This window comes from Bos indicus x Bos taurus, unplaced genomic scaffold, assembly GCF_003369695.1.
Source record: "Bos indicus x Bos taurus breed Angus x Brahman F1 hybrid unplaced genomic scaffold, Bos_hybrid_MaternalHap_v2.0 SuperScaffold_100147, whole genome shotgun sequence".
Classification (NCBI taxonomy): Eukaryota; Metazoa; Chordata; class Mammalia; order Artiodactyla; family Bovidae; genus Bos; species Bos indicus x Bos taurus.
Window position 1 is genome coordinate 118065 of NW_020867070.1, and position 22060 is coordinate 140124.

The 22060-nt window shown below is 40.6% G+C and overlaps 1 protein-coding gene across 1 annotated transcript in view; it reads left to right on the forward strand.

Annotated features, from left to right (window-relative positions):
• Positions 1-22060, forward strand: part of LOC113888461 (multidrug resistance-associated protein 4-like) — a 162961-nt gene that overhangs the window by 70216 nt on the left and 70685 nt on the right. Inside the window, 2 exon segments of the mRNA XM_027535587.1 lie at positions 10435-10581; positions 12713-12792. Of these exon segments, the coding sequence (XP_027391388.1) occupies positions 10435-10581; positions 12713-12792 (227 nt within the window).

A 22060-nucleotide genomic window follows, 5' to 3' on the forward strand; every position in this document is an offset into this window, starting at 1 on the left:
CTTCTTTGTCCATTCCTGTCAATGGTTATTTAGGTTGCTTTCACATGTTAGCTGTTGTAAACAGTGCTGCAATGAGCACTGGGGTGCATATATCCTGGTATGTATCCTTTTGGACTATGTTTTTCTCTGGGTATATGTCTAGAAGTGGGGTTCCTGGACTACCAGGGTCAAATGGTAGTTCTATTTTTAGTTTGTAAGGAACCTCTGTACTGTTCTCCATAGTAGTTATATCAATTTACATTCCCACCATAGTACAAGAGGGTTCCCTTCTCTCTACAGCTTTTCCAGCATTTATTGTAAGATTTTTTGCTGATGGCCATTCTGATTGGTGTGAGGTGATACCTCATTGTAGTTTTGATCTGCATTTCTCTAATAATTAGTGATATAGACTATTTTTTCCATGTTGACCATCTGTATGTTTTCTTTGGAGAAAGTTCTATTTATGTCTTCCATTCATTTTTTGATTGGATTGTTTGTTTTTTGGATATTGAGCTGCATAAGCTGTTTGTATATTTTGAAGGTTAATCTCTCATCAGTTGCTTAGTTTGCAGTTATTTTCTCCCATTCTGAGGACTGTCTTTTTGTCTCACTTATGGTACCTATATATAATGGAGGAGAAGGCAATGGCACCCCACTCCAGTACTTTTGCTTGGAAAATCCCATGGATGGAGGAGCCTGGTAGGCTGCAGTCTATGGGGTTGCTAAGAGTCGGATACGACTGAGCAACTTCACTTTCACTTTTCACTTTCATGCATTGGAGAAGGAAATGGCAACCCACTCCAGTGTTCTTGCTTGGAGAATCCCAGGGACGGGGGAGCCTGGTGGGCTGCCGTCTATGGGGTTGCACAGAGTTGGACACGACTGAAGTGACTTAGTAGTAGTAGTAGTAGTAGTAGTAGTAGTAGTAGTAGTATATATAATGGAATATTACTCAGCTACAAAAAAGAATGAAATTAGCTGATTTGTAGAGACATGGGTGGACCTAGAGTCTGTTATACAGAGTGAAGTATGTCAGAAAGAAAAGCAAAAAAGATGCATATATTAACACATATATGTGAACTCTAGAAAAATGGTACAGATGAACCTATTTGCAGGAATAGAGATAGTGATATAGAGAACGTATGTGTGGAAACATGTGGGGGAGGTGGAGGAGATGAATGTACAGGTTAGGATTGACATATATGCACTACCATACACTAGATAGCTGGTGGGAACTTGCTGGATAGTACAGGGAACTCAGTACAGTGCTCTCTAAGGACATTGAGGGATGGGATTGGTTGAGAGGGGAGGTATAGGAGGAGGGGATATATGTACATATTGCTGATTTACTTCCTTGTACAGAAACTAACACAACATTGTAAAGCAACTATATTCCAGTAAAAATAAATAAATACATAAATAAATAAATAAATAATATCCTCACAGGAAACACTTGTATAAACTTTCTACAAAGAATGTGTCATATAAAAATCCACTCTTTGAAATTTGGTATTTATTTTATGAATCACTTGCTAAAAAATCTAAATGCATTAGCTGTTTACCTTCTTAATTGGTGGACTATGGGGGCTTAAAGGAAGAAGGAAAGGATTCTGTTATATATTCATATAGGGTAGTGGGCTAAGGCAAATGCTTGTTGAAGGAATTCAGGAATCTGAGCAAGTTTCAGAGTTTAACACTGATGTGTCAGCTGAATGGAAAATTATGTGAAGGAATATTTATTACAAGGGTCATCACCCCTTTATTTACCATTGTGAGTTGAAGAGATGTTCAGAGGGCTATTTTCATTTTTATATGCATCCGTTCAGTTCAGATAAGTTGCTTAGTCGTGTCTGACTCATTGCAAGCCCATGTACTGCAACACACCAGGCTTCCCTGTCCTTCACCAACTCCCAGAGTTTACTCAAACTCATGTTCATTGAGTCAGTGATGCCATCCCACCATTTCATCCTCTGTTGTCCCCTTCTCCTCCTGCCCTCAATCTTTCCCAGCATCAGGGCCTTTTCAAATAAGTCAGCTCTTCGCATTAGGTGGCCAAAGTATTGGAGTTTCAGCTTCAACATCAGTCCTTTCAATGAACATTCTGGACTTATTTTCCTAAGGATGGACTGGTTGGATCTCCTTGCAGTCCAAGGGACTCTCAAGAATCTTCTCCAACATCAGAGTTCCAAAGCATCAATTCTTAAGCACTCAGCTTTCTTTATAGTCCAAATCTCACATCCATATATGACTACTGGAAAAACCATAGCCTTGACTAGACAGACCTTTGTTGGCAAAGAAATATCTCTGCTTTTTAATATGCTGTCTACGTTGGTCATAACTTTTCTTCCAAGGAGTAAGCATCTTTTAATTTCATGGCTCCAATCACCATCTGCAGTGATGTTGGAGTCCCAAAAAATAAAGTCTGTCACCGTTTCCACTGTTTCCCCATCTATTTGCCATTAAGTGATGGAACCAGATGCCATGATTTTCGTTTTCTGAATGTTGAGCTTTAAGCCAACTTTTTCACTCTCCTCTTTCACTTTCATCAAGAGGCTCTTTAGTTCTTAATTTCTACAGTAAGGGTAATGTCATCTGCATGTCTGAGGTTATTGATATTTCTCCAAGCAATCTTTATCCCAGCTTGTACTTCATCCAGCCCAGCATTTCTCATGATGTACTCTGCATATAAGTTAAATAAGCATGGTGACAAAATACAGCCTTGACATACTCCTTTTCCTATTTGGAACCGGTCTGTTGTTCCATGTCCAGTTCTAACTGTTGCTTCTGACCTGTGTACAGATATGTCAAGAGGCAGGTCAGGAGGTTTGGTATTCCCATCTCTTTCAGAATTTTCCACAGTTTATTGTGATCCACACAGTCAAAGGCTTTGGCGTAGTCAATAAAGCAGAAATAGATGTTTTTCTGGAATTCTCTTGATTTTTTGATGATCCAGCAGATGTTGGCAATTTGATCTCTGGTTCCTCTGCCTTTTCCAGCTTGAACATCTGAAAGTTCATTGTTCATGTATTGCTGAAGCCTGGCTTGAAGAATTTTGAACATTACTTTGCTAGCGTGTGAGATGAGAGCAAATGTGCAGTAGTTTGAGCATTCATTTCCTTTCTTTGGGATTGGAATGAAAACTGATATTTTCCAGTCCTGTGGCCCCTGCTGAGTTTTCCAAATTTGCTGACATATTAAATGCAGAACTTTCACAGTATCATCTTTTAGGATTTGAAATAGCTCAACTGGATTTCCATCACCTCCACTAGCTTTGTTCATAGTGATGCTTCCTAAGGCCCACTTGACTTCACATTCCAGGATGTCTGGCTCTAGGTGAGTGATCACACCATCCTGGTTATCTGGGTTGTGAAGATCTTTTTTGTACAGTTCTTCTGTGTATTCTTGCCACCTCTTCTTAATATCTTCTGCTTCTGTTAAGTCCATACCATTTCTGACCTTTATTGAGCCCATCTTTGTGTGAAATGTTCCCTTGGTACCTCTAATTTTCTTGAAGAGATCTCTAGTCTTTCCCTTTCTGTTGTTTTTCTCTATTTCTTTGCACTGATCACTGAGGAAGGCTTTTTTATCTCTCCTTGCTATTCTTTGGAACTCTGAATTTAAATGGGTATATCTTTCCTTTCTCCTTTGCTTTTTGCTTTTTTTCTTTTCACAGCTATTTGTAAGGCCTCATCAGCCATTTTGTTCTTTTTCATTTCTTTTTCTTGGGGAGGTCTTGCTCCTTGTCTACTGTACAATGTCACGAACCTCCATCCATAGTTAATCAGGTACTCTATCAGATCTAGTCCCTTAAATCTATTTCTCACTTCCACTGTATAATTATAAGGGATTCGATTTAGGTCACACCTGAATGGTCTAGTGGTTTTCCCGACTTTCTTCAATTTAAATCTGAATTTGGCAATAATGAATTCATGATCTGAGCCACAGTCAGCTCCCAGTCTTGTTTTTGCTGACTGTATAGAGTGTCTCCATCTTTGGCTGCAAAGAGTATAATTAATCTTAGTTTGATGTTGACCATCTGGTGATGTCCTTGTGTAGAGTCTTCTCTTGTGTTGTCAGAAGAAGGTATTTGCTATGACCAGTGTATTCTCTTGGCAGAATGCCAAGAGCCTTTGCCCTGCTTCATTCTGTACTCCAAGGCCAGATTTGCCTGTTACTCTGGGTGTTCCTTGACTTCCTAATTTTGCATTCCAGTCCCCTATAATGAAAATAACATCTTTTTTGGGTGTTAATTCTAGAAGGTCCTGTAGGTCTTCATAGAACTGTTCAACTTCAGCCTCTTCAGCATTACTGGTCAGGGCATAGACTTGGATTGCCATGATACTGAATGATTTGCCTTGGAAATGAACAGAGATCATTCTGTGTTTTTTGAGATTACATTCAAGTACTGCATTTTGGACTCTTTCATTGAATATGATGGCTACTCCATTTCTTCTAATGGATTCCTGTGCACAGTAGTAGATATAAAGTTCTTCTGAATTACATTCACCCATTCCAGTCCATTTTAGTTTGCTGATTCCTAAAATGTCGAATTTTAGGAATTCGATTGCATTCACTCTTGCTATCTCCTGTTTGATCACTTCCAATTTGCCTGGATTCATGGACCTAACAGTCCAGGTTTCTTTGCAATATTGCTCTTTACAGCATCAGACCTTGCTTCCATCACCAGTCACATCTACAACTGGGTGTTGTTTTTGTTTTGGCTCCATCTCTTCATTCTTTCTGGAGTTATTTCTCCACTGTTCTCTAGTAGCATATTGGGTACCTACCAACATGGGGAGTTCATCTTTCAGTGTCCTATCTTTTTGCCTTTTCATACTGTTCATGGGGTTCTCAAGGCTGGAATACTGAAGTGGTTTACCGTTGCCTTCTCCAGTGGACCACATTTTGTCAGAACTCTCCACCATGACCCATTAGTCTTAGGTACTCCTACATGGCGTGGCTCGTAGTTTCATTGAGTTAGACAAGGCTGTGGTCCATGTAATTAGATTGGTTAGTTTTTTTGTGATTGTGGCTTTCAGTCTGTCTGCCCTTTGATGGAGAATGATAAGAAGCTTATGGAAGCTTCCTGATGGGAGAGACTGACTGAGGGTGATACTGGGTCCTGTTCTGATGGGCAGGGCTATGTTTAGTAAATCTCTAATCCAATTTTCTGTTGATGGGTGGAGCTGTGTTCCCTCCCTGCTACTTACCTTGGGCCAAACTATGGTGGAGGTAATAAAGATAAACTATGGCACCCCACTCCAGTACTCTTGCTTGGAAAATCCCATGGATAGAGGAGCCTATTAGGCTGCTGTCCATGGGGTCGCTAAGAGTCGGACACGATTGAGCGACTTCACTTTCACTTTTCACTTTCATGCATTGGAGAAGGAAATGGCAGCCCACTCCAGTGTTCTTGCCTGGAGAATCCCAGGGACGGGGGAGCCTGGTGGGCTGCCATCTATGGGGTCGCACAGAGTCGGACACGACTGAAGTGACTTAGCATAGCATGGTGGAGGTATGAAGACCTACAAGACCATTTAGAAAGTGAAAGTGAAGTTGCTCAGTCTGACTCTTTTCGAACCCATGGACTGCAGCATACCAGGCTCCTTTGTCCATTGGATTTTCCAGGCAATAGTACTGGAGTGGATTGCCATTTCCTTCTGCAGGGGATCTTCCTGACCCAGGGATTGAACCCGGGTCTCCCACATTGTAGACAGACGTTTTACCATCTGAGCCACCAGGAAAGTCCTGACCTTTTAGTACTATCACCCCAAAAATATGTCCTTTTCATTATATGGAACTGGAATGCAAAAGTAGGAAGTCAAGAAACACCTGGAGTAACAGGCAAATTTGGCCTTGGAGTACAGAATGAAGCGGGGCAAAGGCTAATAGAGTTTTGCCAAGACAATGCACTGGTCATAGCAAGCACCCTCTTTCAAAATACAAGAGAGGACTCTACACATGGACATCACCAGATGGTCAACACTGAAATCAGATTGATTATATTCTTTGCAGCCAAAGATGGAGAAGCTCTATACAGTCAGCAAAAACAAGACCAGGAGCTGACTGTGGCTCAGATCGTGAACTCCTTATTGCCAAATTCAGACTTAAGTTGAAGAAAGTAGGGAAAATCACTAGACCATTCAGGTGTGACCTAAATCAAATCCCTTATGATTATACAGTGGAAGTGAGAAATAGATTTAAGGGACTAGATATAATAGAGTGCCTGATGAGCTATGTTCGGAGGTTTATGACATTGTAAAGAAGACAGGGATCAAGACCATCCCCAAGAAAAAGAAATGCAAAAAGGCAAAATGGCTGTCTGGGGAGGCCTTACAAATAGCTGTGAAAAGAAGAGAAGCAAAAAGCAAAGGAGAAAAGGAAAGATATAAGCATCAGAATGCAGAGTTCCAAAGAATAGCAAGGAGAGATAAGAAAACCTTCCTCAGCAATCAATGCAAAGAAATGGGGGAAAACAACAGAATGGTAAAGACTAGAGATCTCTTCAAGAAAATTAGAGATACCAAGGGAATATTTCATGCAAAGATGGGCTTGATAAAGGACAGAAATGGTATGGACCTAACAGAAGCAGAAGACATTAAGAAGAGGTGGCAAGAATACACCTGCAGCTGCTGCTGCTAAGTCAGTTCACTTGTGTCCGACTCTATGCAACCCCATAGATGGCAGCCCACCAGGCTCCCCCATCCCTGGGATTCTCCGGGCAAGAGCACTGGAGTGGGTTGCCATTTCCTTCTCCAATGCATGAGAACTGTACAAAAAAGAGCTTCACGACCCAGATAATCACGATGGTGTGATCACTCACCTAGAGGCAGACATCCTGGAATGTGAAGTCAAGTGGGCCTTAGAAAGCATCACTAGGAACAAAGCTAGTGGAGGTGATGGAAATCCAGTTGAACTGTTTCAAATCCTGAAAGATGATGCTGTGATAGTGCTGCACTCAATATGCCAGCAAATTTGGAAAACTCAGCAGTGGCCACAGGACTGGAAAAGGTCAGTTTTCCTTCCAATCCCAAAGAAAGGCAATGCCAAAGAATGCTCAAACTATCGCACAGTTGCAGTCATCTCACACGCTAGTAAAGTAATGCTCAAAATTCTCCAAGCCAGGCTTCAGCAATATGTGAACTGTGAACATCCAGATGTTCAAGCTGGTTTTAGAAAAGGCAGAGGTACCAGAGATCAAATTTCCAACATGTGCTGGATCATCAAAAATGCAAGAGAGTTCCAGAAAAAAAAATCTATTTCTGCTTTATTGACTATGCCAAGCCTTTGACTATGTGGATCACAATAAACTGTGGAAAATTCTGAAAGAGATGGGAATACCAGGCCACCTGACCTGCCTCTTGAGACACCTATATGCAGGTCAGGAAGCAACAGCTTGAACAGGACATAGAACAGCAGACTGGTTCCAAATAGGAAAAAGAGTATATTGAGGCTGTATATTGTCACCCTGCTTATTTACCTTATACACAGTGTACATCATGAGAAATGCTGAGCTGGAAGAAGCACAAGCTGGAATAAAGATTGCTTGGAGAAATATCAATAACCTCGGATATACAGATGACACCACCCTTATGGCAGAAAGTGAAGAGAAAAGCCTCTTGATGAAAGTGAAATTGGAGAGTGAAAAAGTTGGCTTAAAGCTCAAAATTCAGATAACGAAGATCATGGTATCTGGTCCCATCACTTCATGGGAAACAGATGGGCAAGCAGTGGAAACAGTGTCAGACTTTATTTTTGGGGGCTCCCAAATCACTGCAGATTGTGATTGGAGCCATGAAATTAAAAGACACTTACTCCTTGGAAGGAAAGTTATGACCAACCTAGACAGCATATTCAAAAGCAGAGATATTATTTTGCCAACAAAGGTCTGTCTAGTCAAGGCTATGGTTTTCCAGTAGTCATGTATGGATGTGATAATTAGACTGTGAAGAAAGCTGAGCGCTGTAGAATTGATGCTTTTGAACTGTGGTGCTGGAGAAGACTCTTGAGAGTCCCTTGGACTGCAAGGAGATCCAAACAGTCCATCCTAATGGAGATCCATCCTGGGTGTTCATTGGAAGGACTGATACTAAAGCTGAACCTCCAATCCTTTGGCCACCTCATACGAAGAGTTGACTCATTGGAAAATAACCTGATGCTGGGAGGGATTGGGGGCAGGAGGAGAGGGGGACGACAGAAGATAAGATGTCTGGATATCATTACCGACCTGATGGACATGAGTTTGAGTGAACTCCAGGAGTTGGTGATGGACAGGGAGGCCTGGCGTGCTGTGATTCATGGGGTCGCATAGAGTCAGACACGACTGAGCGAATGAACTGAACTGAACTGAACTGAATGAATATAATGGTGACTTCCCTCAAAAGATCCCATGCATTTAATGCTACACACCGTGCCCCCAACCCTGCTACAGGCCACTACTGACCCACACCTTCACTGGAAGCTCCTGGACACCCATTGGCAAGTCTCCTGTGGGATCACTGTTCCTTCCTCCTTGGTCCTGGTGCACAAGGTTCTGTTGTGCCCTCCAAGAGTCTATTTCCCAGTCCTATGTAAGTTCTGCCAGCTCTATGGTGGGGTTAATGGCGACCTCCTCCAAGAGGACTTATGCCATACCCACACCCAGAGCCCCTGTCCCTGCGGCAGACCACTGCCAACTCGTACCTCCACAGGAGATGCTCAAACACAGTTCTGTGTCAGTCTCTGTGGGGACTCTGGGTCCTGGTGCATACAAGGTTCATTTGAGCCCTCTGAGCATCTCTGGCGGGAATGGGGTTTGATTCTAAATGTGAATTCACCCCTTCTACCATCTTTCTGGGGCTGCTCCTTTACCCTTAGACATGGGGTATCTCCTCACAGCTGCTCCAGTGCCTACCGTCTTACTAGGCTTTCTCTGACCTTGGATGTGGGGTATCCCCTCATGGCTGCTCCTTCTGACTTTGGATGTGGTTTTATATGCATAGTGATGCTCATTTATCATTGATAAAAAAAATTAAATGATAGTATTTATTTACAAATGCTTTGTGTTTCCTTAAAACACTTAGTGAGAGGTTAGTTGCTTGTTTAGATTATCTGTAAATTATTATTTAGGTTATAATTATCTCTTGTCAAAATATAATAGTTTCTTGCTATTTCTTGAATAGCAATAGTTTGCAAACTAATTGTTAGTTGCAAACAATTAAGTTGTCTGTTTGCAACTTAATATGGTCCTTCCGTACTCTTTAAAACTACTTGGACCTAGAAATTACTATGTTATTTTTAAATTTATTTTATTTGTATTAATTTTCACTGGAGTATAGTTGCTTTACAGTGTCGTGTGAGATTTTGCTGTATGACAAAGTGCCATCAGTCATATGTACAGTACACATATATCCCCTTTTTTTTTATTTCCTTCTCATTTAGGTCACTACTGAGTAGAATTTTCTGTGCTATAAAAGTAGGTTCTCAAGTAGCTACTTTACATAGAAGTAAATTTTCATGTAAATTTACTGTTTACAAGGAAATGGTAAGTCATTTCTCCTGTTCCTCTTCTTTCTCACGCTGATATCTAAAACTGAGGTATGCTTTGATTGTGGAATATGTAACTAGTGGGATTTGAAATGTGGCAAAGAGAAGAAGATCAACTATTTTTCATAATTATCTTTCTTTTTGTTTTTAAAAAGTGTTTAAATAACTAAAGTTTTTGTTTTTTTTATTTAAAGTTTTATTTATTTTTGGCAATGCTGGGTCTTCATCGCTGTGTGGACTTTCTCTAGTTGCCAAGGGCAGAGTCTATTCTCTAATGGTGATGCACATGTTTCTCATTGCATGGCTTCTCTTGTTTCAGAGCATGGGCTCTAGGGTGTGCGGACTTCAGTAGATGCAGCCAGTGGGCTTTAGTAGTTGTGGTTCCTAGGGTCTAGAGCACGAGCTCAATAGTTATGGAGCACAGGCTAAGCTGCTCTGAGACATGTGAGATCCACCTGGGTCAGGGATCAAACCCATGTCTCCTGCATTGGCAGATGGACTCTCCAACACTGAACTACCAAGGGAGCCCTGTAATTATCTTTCTTGTGAGTTTTTATTAGGACTTGTAAGTGAATTAGGAAAGCCTAGAATGAAACTAATTTATATAAGACTCTTCCCCACTGTGTTGTTTCTATTTAGTGAGAGGAAAATAGTGATTTTCATATTCTTCTTTATAAATGTATTTTGTGACAGCATCAAGTTCTTATACAACCCATTTCATATGTATATTTACATATATATATATATATACACATTTATATATACAAATTTATTCTATAGTCTACATGTATAAATTTTTATATAAATCTTATTTATATAAATCTTATTTATAGAATAAAATACACAATATCTTTATGAACTGTCTTCCATGCTTTAACATCATTGAGGATAGGCAGAGATCTTGTGCTAAGTGATGTTTTTTTATTTCAGGTTTAACTTTTTCTACCATCCTTTTTGGCATCACAAGGTCTCTGTTGATATTCTACGTCCTTGTTAACGCTTCACAAACTTTGCATAACAAAATTTTGTCGTCCATTTTGAGAGCTCCAGTATTGTTCTTCTATAGAAATCCAATAGGTAAGTCAGACACCAGGTTTCTCAGTGAATATGTCTTGTTAACACATTTAGTTCCTGATTACATTTGATATTTGAAAATGGAAGAGATGCTTAGAAGAAAATCACCATTCATTTTCTATGAAAAGCTTCACTGATATTCTTTCCTACCAGAGAAAATCTGAATAGGAGTATGTAACCTTTTATTCCAGTTTATGTGTGTCTGTAAAGATAAATGAATGTTTAATTTGCAGGATGATTCATGAATCCATTTGTAAGACATACGAAGCACCCAAGATATGATGCAAATGTGTTGAAATATTTTTGACTAGTTGTTGAAATGTTCCTGTGTTAATAATGTTAAGCTAACTAGGAAGGACCTTCTTCCAGGAACATCTCTATAGGAGACAGGCTGTGTGTTTCTCTTTTTCATTGCTCATCCATTTCTGGGATCACAGAGGTCTGACATGTGCTCATATATTGAGGTTTACCTAAATGGTAATGGAAAATTGATTAAAACACAAGATCAGTTAAATGTATACATCATCTTCAATAAAGTCAACTCTCTAGTTTTATAATGGACTTTTGGTTACATTTAAGAGGTCTTGTGGTACATAGCAGGTGGATCTTCAGCATTAAGTAAGAGTGTCCCTGATGGTTTTCCAGTGGTTGCTTCCTCTACTTTGAGGCCTTTAACCTGTATTGCTTCAGGAGACAGCCTCCTGACATGGGTTTCTGTGAAGAGTCAGTTATTTAGTGAACATGCCCACTCTGTTCAGTTGGTTGTACTTGTGCTGAGGCCCAGGGTGGCTTTGTTTTCTCACAGGATGATTGACAGGACCTGTTGAGGCAGGGATGTAACTGGAAAGAGGACAAGTGTAGGTTCGGCCTGGTCATCAACTAGGCATGTGACTGAGGCCAAAGCAGGTAGATTCTACTGGCCAGGAAAATCTCCAGGCAGGATGCTGTCATGGTCTTAAGTGTGGACTCTGGTACCAACTGGCTGGGTTCAGTCCTGTTGCTAGTTACTAATAGTAATAGTTATAGTTATGTTAACACTTCTGTGCTAGTTATTTAATTTCTCTGTGTCTTGATTTTCTTACCTGTAAAATGAGGATACTGTTCATACACTTACCAATATCTTGGTATTGTGGGCATTAAGCAGGTTAATAATTCACAGCACTTAGCACATGGGCAGTGCCTAATGAACCTCAGTGAGGATGACGACATGGTGTCTGGGAAGTTCTCTCCTGTGAAATGGGAATAGCCACTGCCCTTTCTGTTCCACAAGACTGTTGTGAGGATTAAATTAGAATGTTGGGGGCAGCATCTTGTGTAGATTTATTCAGCACATGTTGTTTAGTCCAGGCAGTGAGCAGAGCACAGGATGGTAAACTACAGAGGCCCACACAGATCTCATCTTATTATGAAGCCAGAGTGAGGAAGGGATTGGAGGAGTCCATGCTATTATGGGTGTGAAGTTGCTCCACTTTGCCTGTTAATGTGAAAACTATAGTCACAACGTTGGGAGCATTAAGTGGGACTGAATTTCTGTTCTCACAGCCTCTGAATGTTCATGATCACAGTTAACCAGGCTGTTTATATTCGAGACCTGTAGGCTTCTCCAGATGCTGACTTACTTATTATTCAAGGATTTGGGATCAAGTTTAAATCCTGAAGGCCACTAATCTTAGAGCAGTCAGCACACTAATATTTATCTTGTGTCCCCCTCCTTTAGCTCTTAGCACAACTTCATTCCTTTAAGAAAATAGAAGCCCAAATAAGTATTGCAAAGATAGGCCTGCTTTGCCCAAAAGGCTTAGGGGCTGTAAATTGCTTACTCTTTTAGTGGTATATTAAATTGAACTCTTTTTTTAAATTTTTTTTTTTTTACTTTACAATATTGTATTGGTTTTGCCCTACATAAACGTGCATCCACCACAGGTGTACACGTGTTCCTATCTTTTATTTTCAAAAGTGGAATTTGTAATGTCCCCTGCATTGGCAAGCAGATTCTTATCCACTGTATCATCAGGGAAGTCCCTAAATACTTTTAAATGTGCTTTAAAAATATTGTTTTGATTTGTGCACGTATTATTTCTCTTAAAGCTCCTATATGAGGAAATTAGTATTTTCTTGTATCCTGTTCTTGCAGGAAGGATTTTAAATCGCTTCTCGAAAGACATTGGGCATATGGATGACTCACTGCCCCTGATATTTCAAGATTTCATCCAGGTAATGTACCAGTCCTGTCAGAGTTCTCACAGGGAAGAGCAAAGTGCCTGTTTCTCAAGGCCTTCTCACAGGGGCTGAGGGTGGGCTTTCAGCCTGGTGATGTGCCCTGTTATCTTCAGTAAAGATTATATTTGTGAGAGAGAGGTGCAGCTGTCATTGGGAGGCTGAGCTAACATGAATAACACCTGGGGCAGGAGTGGCTACCCAGTCACATCAAGGTTGGTCTGAAGCAGCGACAGGCTGGCTAAGTGGTTCTCCCTCTGCCTTCCAGATGTCTGGTGTGGATTCCCTTATTGTGAGCACATTTCATAACAGAGAAAAAAATCACCTCTCATGGAAAGATAGCCTAGATGAACTAAATTATGCATTGTATTGGGCTTCCCAGGTGGCTCAGTGTTAAAGAATTCACTTGCCAATGCAGGAGACACAAGAGACAAGAGTTCAATCCTTGGGTCAAGAAGATCCTCTGGAGAAGGAAATGGCAATCCACTCCAGTATTCTTGCCAGGAAAATTCCATGGGCAGAGGAGCCTGGCGGGCTATAGTCCATGGGGTTGCAAAGAGTCAGACATGCACAGTGCATTGTATTACCACAGAGGACAAATATTTACTGCACTATTTTATTTGGGTAAAGCCAGTTGTGGTTACTTACAAAGAAAATATTGGTAAAAATAAGCTGAAAATAATACTTTAACAAGGAAAAGGTTGCTGTTTAATTGCTAAATTGTGTCTGACTCTTTTGTGACCCCATGGACTATAGCCTGCGAGGTTCTTCTGTCCATGGGATTTCTAAGGCAAGAATACTTGAGTGGGTTGCAATTACCTTGTCCAGGGGGTCTTCCTGACCCAGGGATTAAACCTGTGTCTCCTTCATTGGCAGGCAGATTCTTTACCACTGAGCCACCTGGGAAGTCGAACAAGGGCAATAGAGAGCAGTTATTAAAGATACAAAGCCTTTAAGCCAGTAATTTGATTCCAGGATCAAAGTCATTTCAGAAAATATCTTTTGTTTTGTAGGCAGTTATTCTTTTCACAGGTTGGTTGCTCTGTCTTAAGGTGTCTTAAAACAAGAGAGGGAGAGAGAGAAAGATCTACAGGAATACCTTCTATCGAGTCTTTCTTTTGTCTGTGAACTTGAGGTTCTAAAGAATGATGTAGGGTCATCTCTGCTCTCATCTCCTCATTCAGTATCATTGCTCATGTGGGGTGTATTTTTCTGTTATTTAATTCTGTCTACTTTTCAGTTATTTAGTCTGTGGGGAATTTTCTTTTTCTTCTCAGGTGTTAATTTTGGAAATGAAACGCATTGTCAAAAGCTGCACACAGAAATGCAGCAGAGATCTGACTGCAGACAGTGTAGCCTGTGGGCATGGCTTCAACTGTTATCAGTGTGAACTACGCTGAGATTCAGAGGCAGAGGACTTTTACTGCAAAATGTCTGATATTTTTTTCTCTTCTGCAAACTTATTTTATAAATGTGCCCTTCTGGGTTTAACTATGTAATTTATCCCCAGAAACAATTTTTGTTTGAAAACAGTGTCACATTTTAACAGTGATTGTGAATTACTTTGAAAATATTTTGTGAATGGTTGTTTCTTTGCTATGGTAAGGTGGGCTAACTTGGGTTTATGCCATGTGCTTACTAGCACATGGTTAGTTAGTGGTCATAGATTGTCACATATTTTTGCATGATATATAGAGGGACAGGGACAGATGCTACCTGATTTGAGTAGGAAGCATTCTCATTAAAGAGGAGGGAAAATTCCAGTCTCCCTGATTTCCAATCCCAGCTCTGCCACTTGTAGTTCAACTATCTTGAAGGTGAAGGTGGAGGTGTCCTGTAGGTCATTGGAAGTAAGAGTTTGGTGTTTGAGGGAAAGACCTGGGATGAGCAGGGAGCCTGTGTACCCTTCACTGAGCAGGTAGTAGCTGAATCTGTGAAGATGACAAGACTGCCCAGAGAGAGGGAAGCATTTTTAGGGGCCAATATAAGAAGACTCGATATCAGAGAAAAAGCAGAGAGAGAAGGGGAGGAGAGGAGACACACAGTGAACAGCAAGAGAGAAAGAAGGAAGTAGGTTGGGGAATCAAGGAAGGACAGATCTGCTCAGTGCAAACAAGAAGGTGAGTCTGTGAAAACTTGTTGGTTGATTTGGAATCAGGAGGTGTTGGTGACCTGAGAAGCAGGTTTCAGATGTGAGGAGGACAGAGTGCAAAGGGCTGAAAATCCAAGAGGTATGGAGGGAGTTGAGGTGAAGACTGGCTACTCCTGGAAGGAGTTTGAATGAAGTAGGAGACAGGTCCATTTGGAATGTAGGGTCTGAGGAGGTATTGCTGGTTTTGGGGGTGTACAGTTTGTGAGTTGCATGTGTGTGTGAGGTGGTGGGTGGTATTTCCCTCTCTCCCTCCTTCCCTTCAACAAACAGCACTTAGAGTTGAGGTCCTGAAGAACAGGGGTGAGCCAGACCCCTCCCGTCATGGGTGGTCTCCTGCAGCCTCCCTTTGGGAGGGAGACATCCAGAGATTCACCCCTTGCTGCCGTTGGAATCCTAATTGTGGGAGCTCTGTGGAGGAAGTCCTGGAAGGCAAAGTGGACGTGGGGGCTGGAGGCAGTTAGGGAGCCTGGTCCAGGAGGTGGGCGGAGCTTCTAGGAGGTAACCTTTAATCCTAGATGAAAAGAAAAGGCTGCTGTGGATGTTGGGACTGGAGGTGCTGCTGGAAACAGATTTCCTATGTGGGAACCAGTCTTTCTTCCCCATCACCAACTGAGAGGAGGGAAGGGAAGGGGCTGGAAGGGGGTTATTCAGTTTTGTTTTAAAAGAAATACTTTGTGCCAATTGTTTTCAACTCATTTTTGATGATTCTGCTTATCCTTGGTGTATTTTATAAACCTTGGAAGATTCTTGATCATTTTTATTACTTTTAAAGTGTTTATTTCATGTACTTTTCCTCATTTAATTCCTTCTCATTCTCTTAAACGATATATCAGATAATTTATTTAATATTTTGTAATAGTGATGCCAAGTGTGGCTAAGGGAAACCCTGGGTTCTGAGTAGTGGTCCACACTGCAGGACAGTCCATCTACTCAGACGATGTCACTCAGAGACCACATCCCAAAAGAGGGCAATCATGAGTTTGTGCACCATCCTGTACACTGACTCTATCAAAGGAGTTGCCTGTTTGGTCACATTATAGTTGTTGGGCAAATTGGAGCTGTTCACCATTTCAAAAAGGATGAAGGAAAAGCAGCATAAAAAAATCAATTTATGTAGTGTGATTCCACCTGATAATCATTTATGATGTCAACAACTTTAAAGAACAGTTGCATGGGAAGCCCTGAAGTCTCCCTTTCCAAGCTTGAATCCCAGCTCTCCCTCTTCCTGTCTCTGCCACACAAAGCCAGTCTCCTCTAAGTAAAATAGAGAAAATAATACCAACTCCATAAACGTTGTGGGAAGGCAAAATGAAGTTGTTTTAATATTATTCTTTTCATAACATCTGAATGCATGTTGAGCACTAAGTAATGGGTATTTTTAAAACACCATATGTATTTTTAAGTGAGAAAAGTTGTCTGATGACACTGGCATTATGCTGTATTTAATTTATTGTCAGACACAGTTTCCAGGTGCATAAATATCATCTCATGAGTTTGTATTACAGAGATTCTAGGTTTGTAATTCTTGAAGACTTTAAGGGACACTTTCTTATGTAGACTCATAGAATAAACACCAGTTGTTTTCAAAACTGACCATTGGGCACTAAATATTTCAAATTAACATAATTTTCATACAGTTTTCCAAAGTCCCAAATTACATTGAGTAAAGAGTCTCAATTATGCACTGCTTTTGTCATTGAAATCATCACCTCCAAGAAGTCTTCCTACAAATAAGACAAGTGAAAATGAAGGTAAGATGTGGAAATTAAATTTAGATATCGCCAACTCAATGGACACGAGTTTAAACAAGCTCCAGGAGATGATTAAGAACAGGGAAACCTGTCATGCTAAACTCCATAGGGTCACAAAGAGTTGGACACGACTGAGTGACTGAACAACAATAATGCCAAAGAGAAGTAGGCCCCAAGGAGAGGGGAGCTAACAAGTTATTCAGAAGTTGTTTTGCTCTTATGCATATACTTTAATCTTTAGGAAGCCCAAAGATTTTTATCTTAGCGTATTTAATGCAATAAATATTTGGACCAGAAAAAATAAATAAATTTAGGCATTTTAATTATCCTTCAATTAAAAATAAATACATTTTAAAATATCAAAAAAATCACTTATTAAATTAAAAAAAGAGGGGCTTCTCTGAGCATCAGAAGTTGCATGCAGCAGCCCTCAGCAAAATGCTTTAATTTATTGAGGAAAACCAAATTGCAAAACCTTTCTTCCTCACACACCCCTCATTCAGGAAGAGAAAACAACAACAACAATCAACAGCTTGGCCGAGCTTAAGTGACTGAATTCTCATTTCCTTTCCCCCTTTATGAATCACAGCCTTGTCCTGGTGAAGGGTTGTGTAACTCAATGAAACTATGAGTCATACCATTCAGGGCCACCCAAGACAGGTCATAGTGGAGAGTTCTGACAAAACATGGTCCACTTGAGGAGGAAATGATAATCCAGTCTAGTATCCTTGCTGTGAGAACCCCATGAACTGTATGAAAAGGCAAAAATATATGACACTGGAAGATGAGCCCTCCAAGTTGGAAGGTATCCAATATGTTACTGGGGAAGAGCAGAGGGCAATTGCTAACAGCTCCAGAAAGAATGAAGCAGCTGGGCTGAAGTGGAAATGACACTCAGTTGTGGATGTGTCTGTTGGTAAAAGTAAAGTCCAATGCTGTAAAGAATGATATTGCATAGGGACCTGGAATGTTAGGTCCATAAATCAATGTAAATTGAATGTGGTCAAGCAGGAGATGACAAGAGTGAATATTGGCATCTTAGGAATCAGTGAACTAAAACGGACAGGAATGGGCGAATTTAATTCAGGTGACCATCTATATCTGTGGGCAAGAATCCCTTAGAAGAAACAGAGAAGCTGTCATAGTTAACAAAAGAGTCTGAAATGAAGTCCTTGGGTACAAACTCAAAAACGACAGAATGATCTCAGTTCTCTTCCAAGGCAAACCATTCAACATCACAGTATTACAAATCTATGCCCCAACTACTAATGCCAAAGAAGCTGAAGTTGACTGGTTCTATGAAGACCTACAATACCTTCTAGATCTAATACCAAAAAAAAGATGTCCTTTTCATCATAAGGAATTGTAATGCAAAAGTAGGAAATCAAGAGATACCTGGAGTAACAGGCAAGTCTGGCTTTTGGAGTACAAAATGAAGCAGGGCATAGGCTAACAGAGTTTTGTCAAAAGAACACATCGGTCATAGAAAACACCCTCTTCCAGCAACACAAGGGACAGTTCTACACAAGGACATCACCAAATGATCAACACCAAAATCAGATTGATTATGTCCTTTTCAGCTGAAAATGAAGAAGCTCTATACAGTCAGCAAAAACAAGACCTGAAGCTGACTATGGCTCTGATCATCAATTCCTTATTGTAAAATTTAGGCTTAAATGAAGAGAGTAGGGAAAACCACTAGGCCATTCAGGTTTGACCTAAATCAAATCTCTTATGGTTATAAAATGGAGGTGATGAATAGATTCAAGGAATTAGATCTGGTAGACAGAGTGCCTGAAAAACTATGAACAGAATGAACCCTTGCTGTTGCCATTTAGTCGCTTAGTTGCGTTCAACTCTTTGTGACCCCATGGACTGCAGTGCTCCAGTCTCCTCTGTCCATGGGATTTCACAGGCAAGAATACTGGAGTGGGTTGCCATTTCCTTCTCCAGAGGATCTTCCTGATCCAGTGATCAAACCCACATCTCCTGCATTGGCAGGCAGATTCTTTACTACTGAGCCACCGGGAAAGCCCAGTGAGCACTTTTAAGATCTTTTAATGATCATTTTGCTCTCTGAACTGAACAGGCTGTTATTCCCTAAATAGCTGGGAATCTAGAACTGGCTCCCTCATGGGAAAGACCAGATAGAACCACAAGAAACCCAACAGGGTTAGAAAATGCAGACAGAAGGGGAAATATATGATGTATGATACAGTATCTATGTGTGATACAGTATCTGTATGTGATACAGTATCAGGCAGATGTTAAAAGAAAAGACTTGGGGTCATAATGACTGAATTGTTTGAATTTGGGCAAATCAATAAGCCTCTCTGAGTATCAGTTTCCTGCTTTGCAAATGGAGAGGATAATCCCTCCTCATATTGATGTGAGAATGAGATTATATAAAGCCTGTGAAATACTTGAGATTTGGACTCATGACAAGTCTTATGAAGTGTCATCCATTATTGGTATTTGGAAGCATGGCATAACCATTACTTCTTTGCTTGTTGGCCAGATCTAGAGAATTGTGGATCTCTGTGTTATGAGAAAACTTGTCATCAGTTCAGTTCAGTCACTCAGTCGTGTCCGACTCTTTGCGACCCCATGAATCACAGCATGCCAGGCCTCCCTGTCCATCACCAACTCCCGGAGTTCACTCAGACTCACATCCATGGAGTCAGTCATGCCATCCAACCATCTCATCCTCTGTCGTCCCCTTCTCCTCCTGCCCCCAATCCCTCCCAGCATCAGAGTCTTTTCCAATGAGTCAACTCTTTGCATGACGTGGCCAAAGTACTGGAGTTTCAGCTTTAGCATCATTCCTTCCAAAGAAATCCCATAGCCTCTAGCAATAAAGCAAAGTCTTATTTTTCAAGTTTTTTGGTTTGACAGGCTTTTAAAGAAAACCATTAACATTTTCACAAGCATTCTTTTCTTTTCTTTTTTGTATATTTCACTTACAAATCATTTAGAAACCGGTGTGGCTTGTCATAAACAGCTGCTCACAACACAGTATCTTTTTGGAGGATGAAATATGCTCATGGGACTTCCTTCCATAGGTGGTTGGGACCTATCCTCTGCCTTAGTCATCCTGAAAACCTAACCAGGCTACTTGCTTCCACCAAGAATGCCGACCTGGAGTGGACACAGTTCAACTTCTTGAGATTCATGAGTTTACAAAATACAGATTTTGTACTTCCACTGGTATCAGTGTACCACTTCACGGTACATAAAATAGTAAATGTCAAATTGATCTTCTCTTCGGTCTATATTGAATAACCTTGTTTGGTTTTGTTGATTCAGAGGTCCAGCACTTTTCCCCTTAGTCTCCCATAAGTGCCTAGGAGTTTCAAAAAAGCCAGTCTTCACTCAGAAAAAGGATAACCTGAAAGAGAAAAATGGTACAGAATAAGAAAAGTAACATCTCTTTAAAATATATATTAAAAAAGAAAAGAAACATCTGAAAACAAATGTTACTTACTGCCATGTCCCAAAATTTGTCAGTCTTTGGAAGGCTTAGAGTTGGGAAGATAATTCAGAGAGGACAAAAACTGTAGTAGGCATGAAGTTTATTGGTCATATTATTTTAAAAGTGCATCTTCAAACAAAATAGACCTCAGATGTGAATTTCACTGTGACCAAAGGAAAGCCACAGTCACTTTGTTACATGTGACCTCATCATCACATCTAAGAAAAATTGCACCTGCTCTGATACATTCTTGGATAATACTAAACTGTTCTAGTGGTTAGAATGAGAGGCCTGTTAGGGCCCAACTTCATGAGATTCTTAAGATTCTTTGGGCTCATCAATCTATGAACACCTCATCCCTCCTCCCCTGGCTGTTGGCACCCAGAGCACCTGATGGTAGTAATGATGGAGTTAGAGCTTCTATTTGTTATGCATGAACTGGTTAACACTTTATGTGTGGGACCTCATTTAATTCCCATGACCATCTGTTCATGTTGTTGGTATATCCCAGTTTTTACTAAGATTGAGAGTGGGTGTAGAGTCTTACCCTCCCTGTTAATATGCAGGAAGATTGTTCTAAACCCTGTCTCAGCACAATACTGGGCTAGTGGAATATCCTCTCTAGGTGTAGGCTGTCATTCTCTGCAAACTAAAGAATTTTTCTGAATTGTAAAAAATCACCATTTTCTCTAAAGTGAAAGATTTCATGTAAGATTTTTTTTTTATTAGTTCATGTGGATTCACAGACTTTGGATATAATTTTCCAAACAGTGTGCTCCAAATGGTAAATATATAAAAATAATGATTCTCTTTATTTGGGGGTCATCAGTACTTGGGTCACTTGCTTCTGGGACAATATGTTTCTTTCTATATATCCATTATTGTCTGTGTACCAGTGTGACAGAGGTGTAGAAACACTGGCCATGGTGATATGGGCCATCATATGGGCCTGAAATCCAAGTAGATGGGGGGAATTATATGTGTAGCTTTAACTGGGTTTCTTGGAAGTCCTGGGAATGTAGAAGGAAGAAATGAGGTTGGTTTCAAGAAAGGGATGTGTATTGCACACCAGAATCTTTTGTTTCCTTCTTCAAATGACTTTTTTTTTAGATACTATTTTCATCTTCTGCCAACTTCTATAAAGGGTTTGAGATAGCTGGCAATAAAATAATCAGAAATGTATATTCATATAACTGTAAACACATACACTGTTTCAGTTCAGTTCAGTTCATTTGCTCAGTCGTGTCCGACTCTTTGCGACCCCATGAATCGCAGCACACCAGGCCTCCCTGTTCATCACCAACTCCCGGAGTTCACTCAGACTCATGTCCATCGAGTAAGTGATGCCATCCAGCCATCTCATCCTCTGTCATCCCCTTCTCCTCTTGCCCCCAATCCCTCCCAGCATCAGAGTCTTTTCCAATGAGTCAACTCTTCGCATGAGGTGGCCAAAGTACTGGAGTTTCAGCTTTAGCATCAGTCCTTCCAAATAACACCCAGGGCTGATCTCCTTTAGAATGGACTGGTTAGATCTCCTTGTAGTCCAAGGGACTCTCAAGTCTTCTCCAACACCACAGTTCAAAAGCATCAATTCTTTGGCGCTCAGCTTTCTTCACAGTCCAACTCTCACATCCATACATGACCACTGGAAAAACCATAGCCTTGACTAGACAGACCTTTGTTGGCAAAGTAACGTCTCTGCTTTTGAATATGCTATCTAGGTTGGTCATAACTTTCCTTCCAAGGAGTAAGCGTCTTTTAATTTCATAGCAGCAGTCACCATCTGCAGTGATTTTGGAGCCCAAAAAAAGAAAGTCTGACACTGTTTCCACTGTTTCCCATCTATTTCACATGAAGTTATGGGACCAGATGCCATGATCATATATATAT